General features: G+C 45.0%; 1 protein-coding gene across 1 annotated transcript; it reads left to right on the plus strand.

Moving 5' to 3' along the window:
* The first annotated feature begins 289 nt into the window (after window positions 1-289).
* On the plus strand, window positions 290-5242 carry LOC109881040 (serine/threonine-protein kinase PLK2). The gene is made up of 13 exons (XM_020473216.2): window positions 290-572; window positions 719-826; window positions 932-1048; window positions 1217-1346; window positions 1533-1716; window positions 1845-2043; window positions 2221-2368; window positions 2634-2725; window positions 2847-3051; window positions 3265-3424; window positions 3662-3791; window positions 4087-4197; window positions 4469-5242. Exons 1-13 carry the CDS (start codon window positions 381-383, stop codon window positions 4658-4660), a joined length of 1968 nt encoding a protein of 655 aa, XP_020328805.1. The 5' UTR covers window positions 290-380; the 3' UTR covers window positions 4661-5242.
* The last annotated feature ends 550 nt before the right edge of the window (window positions 5243-5792 follow it).

Consider the following 5792-nt stretch of genomic DNA (forward strand, 5'->3'; position numbering starts at 1 on the left):
TTACAGTTTTTGATCCATAGTTGTTTTCATTTACACTCACAGCTTTGTAGCATTTCTATAAGATGTGGCAATGCATCTGATTTCACAACACATGTATTACTGCACATACTTTACAATGCATATGATTTAATCATTCGTTTTTTATGACTAATTCACCATATACTAGGTTAGCCCCCCCACCCCCAACCATGTATTGCTAGGGCAATAAGCAGCTGTGTGGGGGGGGGGGGGGGGGGGCAGGACCGAGTTTGGGAACCCCTGATATAGAAGATTTTCACGCGTGACGTCAGAGAGCCAGGGCATGTGCTTCCATATAAACCCAAACACCCAGCCTCTCCAGACTGCATTCAGAGTACGCGCAGTGAAGACGCAGCCTCGCAATGGAATTACTTAGGAATATCGCTGAACAGCCGACGAATATCAACAGGATGTGCGAGCCCAAACTGCAGGGGTCCTGTGAACTGCGGAGAAAGAGGACGGAGGATCACGGTCTGGCACCTGCGGAGACGGCGAGGATTGTCACGGATCACGCCAGCGGGAAATGTTACTGCCGTGGGAAAGTTCTGGGAAAGGTGAATTATAGCACAACGCAAATTACGCCAAGACAATATGATTATTTATAGGTGTCCACTTCGGGAATTGTTATTCCAAAGCATGCACAATTTGAATTAGGTTGGTAAATAAGCTGATCAATATGATTGTGATATTTTCTTTTCAGGGAGGTTTCGCCAAGTGCTATGAGATGACCGACCTGTCCACGAGTAAAGTTTACGCAGCGAAAATTATTCCCCACACGCGCGTATCCAAACCGCACCAACGGGAAAAGGTAAGAGCGCTCGCCACGCTTCATCTCGTGTTATTATAAAGCGATATAGACTGATACTAAATCTAATTAATTCCTTTTAATCATCACTATATCTCTTCTCCATAGATTGACAGGGAAATCGAGCTACATAGAGTTCTCCACCATAAACACATCGTGCACTTTTACCATCATTTCGAGGACAAAGATAACATCTACATTCTCCTGGAATACTGCAGTAGAAGAGTGAGTGTTAATGTTCTACTTAAATAATGAGGCTTTATTTCTAAACCACAGCCCTCAGCGGGCGGTCATGTCTCTGGCTAATGTGAAAGCTATGTTCTTACTTTCCATAGTTGGCTGACTGCCTTGACTGATCTAATATGTATTCTCCCCCATGTTCTCTTTGCGCAGTCTTTGGCACACATCCTGAAGGCACGCAAAGTGCTCACTGAGCCTGAAGTGCGATACTACCTCCGTCAGATCGTCTCAGGGCTGAAGTACCTACATGAGCAAGAGATCCTGCACAGAGACCTCAAACTGGGTAAGCATCTAGCAAGACACACAATAGAAGCCAGAGTCTTTATCGTTAAATCGGCCAACCACCATATGCATAGATATCCAGACCTGCAACCTTTACCCTTTCATGACCAGCAAACCAACCACCTTGTGTTATTGATCACTCGCATACAGTAAATGGTTTAATATTTGTAATCTTCTCCACTCATAGGTAACTTCTTTGTGAGTGAGTCGATGGAGCTGAAGGTGGGAGACTTTGGGCTGGCTGCCAAGTTGGAGTCTGCTGGGAACAGGAAGAAGACCATCTGTGGGACGCCCAACTACCTGTCCCCTGAGGTGCTCAACAAGCAGGGCCATGGCTGTGAGTCGGACGTCTGGGCCCTGGGCTGTGTCATGTGAGTGCACTACTATATGTATACATTTCTTGTCAATAGAAGGCTCTGGAAAATGACATTCTCTATGTAAATGCACTGTAATGACAACCAGTCTCTAACTAAGTCTGTCCCGCTCCTCTGTGCTGCAGGTATACCATGCTCCTGGGCAGACCCCCGTTTGAGACCACCAATCTGAAGGAGACGTACAGATGTATTCGGGAGGCGCGTTACTCCCTGCCCTCCTCCCTGTCGCCCCAGGCCAAACAGCTCATCTCCAGCCTCCTGGCCAAGACCCCAGAGGACAGACCTCACCTGGACCACATACTGCGCCATGAATTCTTCACACAGGTGAGTTAGCTTAGCCCCTTTTTCCAACTCTCTCTGTACCATATGGAGCATGAGACTGCAAACCTAGTTTATTTTTAACATTCATTTTAACACCCTGCTTATATATTGTGATATGTTTTTATTCAAGTATATGTTGTCCATTATTCTCTTAACATTTCTCGCTCTCCCTCCTTTCAGGGTTTCGTGCCAGAGCGTCTCCCTGCTAGTTGTTGCCACTCTGCTCCAGACTTCCACGTCTCCAGCCCTGCCAAGAGCTTCTTCAAGAAGGCAGCGGCTGCCCTCTTCGGCGGGAAAAGAGACAAGGTCAAATACTACGAGACTCTGAGTGAGTATATCAATCATTCACTTCGCCAGACAGCTTTAGCCAATGTCGCCAATTCATAAATCAGTATTTGTTTACTGCATGAAAGGAAATTCAACATTTTTGCTAATTAACAAGTGGTGGTAAAAGCTGTGGTGTCATAAATCCACAGATTTAGCCATGATAGTTTTTGACAAATTTCCTAGCTAATCACACATCCGGTTTGAATGAGAGGCTTGCAGGGTGAGGCCATCCAGAATGAATGCTGACTGTGTGTTGTCTCTGGTAGATAAACTGACCAAAGAGGAAGAGGAGATCTACAAGCTTCGACATGACCTGAAGAAGACAGTCATCAGCCAGCAGACCAAACAGATTACTGAGGTGAGGTGATAGTCATGATCAAAAGAAAATAGAAAGTCATTTTATGACGAAATGCTGAGTCATGAGAAAGGAAAGTGTGAGGCTATGTTATTTAACCCCTCTCTCTTTCGCCTCCTCTCAGGATGGAAGGCCACTGTCACCATCTGCTGGGAGGCCGGTCGCCCCGTCAACCGAGGGCCTGCCCCCTGACCCCATACGGCTTATTGTCAGGGGCAGTCTGGGTAGCTGCAGCAGCAGTAGTGAATGTCTTGAGGACAGCACCACCGGCAGTGTGGCTGAGACAGTTGCCAGCGTTCTCAGAGGATGCCTGGAAAACATGCCCAAAGGTAAAGCCTAATGCATTTATAATCCTGAGGATGAGAGTTGCGTTTGTTGACATTAGGCAGGTACAGTGTAATTACACTGTAGTACTTACTACCATGTAGAGACATGATTCCAACACCAATGGAACTTATATGATAATTGGGACTCCCTTTGTTATTGCATATGGTTGAATTGTGTTTTAATCACAACTACCTTTCCTCTCCCTCTCTCTCTAGCGGGTGACCTCCCTAAAGGGATAGAGTGCAGTAACCTGCAGTGGGTCACTAAGTGGGTGGACTACTCCAACAAGTATGGCTTTGGCTACCAGCTCTCCGACCACATAGTGGGAGTTTTGTTCAACAACGGGACACACATGAGCCTCCTCGCAGACAAGAAGTACGTACTCTGTTCTCTTTATCACCCAATATATCACTCATACCTTAGTTTGGGCTGTACTGGAAAGTAGTCCCGGCTTCAGATGTAAAAGTAAACAAAGTCAGAGAAGGTATTTTTGTCCTTTAGGCTTTCATAGTCTGATAAATAAATAAAATCAATCTGTTTCGCATGCGTCTTGTCCTTCAGAAGCCCAACAGGTGTTTTCGGTTGTTAACTCTCTCCTCTCTTTGTCTGTAGGACTGTCCACTACTATGCTGAGTTGGGTCAGTGCTCTGTGTTCTCCACCTCTGATGTCCCTGATCACTTTGTAGGTCAGGTGACCGTCCTCAAGTACTTCGCCCACTACATGGAAGAGAACCTGATGGATGTAAGTCTTCACCATATAGCTTCTATAACCTCTCCTCTCATCCTCTACTCCTCTCTTTTCCTTTCCTGCTCCTATATTCAGCAACCTCTCTATTCTATCTTTCCTCTCAATTTCTTCCTACTGTTACCATCTCCTCATTTTTTTCACCTCCTATCCGGTCCTTTCTTCCTCTCTCCACCTCCCGGTCCTCTGCTCTGCTTCACCCTCCTATACTTTCCTGTCCTCCGTCCACCTCTTTTCTTTCCTAGTCTTCTCTCAGTCTAATGATGAACCTGTTCCTGTGTTTGCTGTGTAGGGTGGAGACCTGGTGAGCCAGGCAGATACACACATGCCCAGACTCTACCTGCTGCAGTGGCTCAAGTCTGACCGTGCCCTCATGATGCTCTTCAACGACGGCACATTTCAGGTAAACACACTCATCATCATCATTATCATCATCATCATCACAGCCAAAATAGACATTACTCAGCCAAGAAAATACATGACACCGTGCAGCTACGGTAAACCAGCAGAACAACTAAAATGAGCTTATTCTAACACATGGCACATTTCAGGCACACTTGTCATTAGTATCCCAAAAGGGGTCTAATGTCTCCAGACATGTTGGTACTATGCTATTTGTTCCATGTCCTATCCTGTCAAGATTTTATTAAACCATTCATATATTTCTCTAACAGGTCAACTTCTACCATGACCACACTAAGATCATCCTGTGCACCCAGCGGGAGGAGTACTTGCTGACCTACATCAACGAGGAGCGTGTGTCCTCCACCTTCAGACTGAGCTCCCTGCTCACCTCCGGCTGCCCCGCAGACCTGCGCCAACGCATAGAGTACTCACTCAACATGCTGCTGCAGCGCTTCAACTGAACCAGAAAGCAGTGCAAGGCGAAAGGACAGTGTATGGGGTCAGACCTGTGTAAAGCGATGGACTACTGATTGGTAACCTTTTGCAAATCTATCAGCAGAGGTGCAGCTGAATCTTGATGGACAGACTCTGGAAAGGGCTGATCTGTATGTTGATAATTGGAAGATAAGAAGACTGGATGTTATGATGAGGGGATGGAGGTACGAATGTGAAACCCATCCGATTTTGAGGAAGATGGAAGTGTGGAAGTGGAAAGGGAACTGGGCTGGGACCAGATAATGTTGATGTTTTTCTAATCAAAGTAGAACCCTAAGGGCTGATGGATGCTCCAGGTGTAAGTGGAGCTGGACTAGACGACTGTAATGTACACAGCACTTCTGCAGAGCAGAGGCAGGGGAGGCTGTGTTTGTGAAGATACATTAACTTAGACTGTGATTCATTCTCTGAGGATAGATGGACATGGCTGGGAAGGATGACGTTGATCATACAAGAAGAACCATTACTCTGATAATTAACTTATTGTGTACAAAAGTGCATTATTTATTTAATAAATAAATAAACTTTTACAAAAAAATACGTACTATGATATGACTGGCTTATTGAGGTTCTCACACACTTCATCGGTTTTAAGTGCTTAATTTCAAGCATTTACTGTCAAAGATTGCTATTCATAGAGAGACAAACAACCTGTCTGAGTAAAACTCTCCCCGGGTGAAATGTTTTCCTGGTGTTTTGATGAAGTCCTTTTTAAATACTGACAGAACGAATTCCACAAAGCCTCAGGCGATACTTTTATTTTCTCCATTTACATTCCTTCATTTCACAAATGTCTCATCATGTCAGCGGTTTCCAGCTCCCTCCTGTCAGGGAACAGAGAATTGAGTCGGGTCTGGTAAAGCGTTTTGTTGCACTGAGGAAGCTTGAAGAAGATTCAGACTGCAACATTTGTCACATTGGCATTGCAACTGGAAAATAACACACTACTTCTATTTCCTCGCATGAAACGGCTGCTTGAATTGGTTGTAGAGATGGTGGACAGAAGTAATGCTTGAATTTTTATACAGAATTTATATAGTCAGATTGTTTATTCTTTTACTCTCTCAATTGATAGCCATTCAAACGAAAAGTTGTTTT

The sequence above is a fragment of the Oncorhynchus kisutch genome, linkage group LG3 (assembly GCF_002021735.2).
Source record: "Oncorhynchus kisutch isolate 150728-3 linkage group LG3, Okis_V2, whole genome shotgun sequence".
In the NCBI taxonomy this organism is placed as follows: Eukaryota; Metazoa; Chordata; class Actinopteri; order Salmoniformes; family Salmonidae; genus Oncorhynchus; species Oncorhynchus kisutch.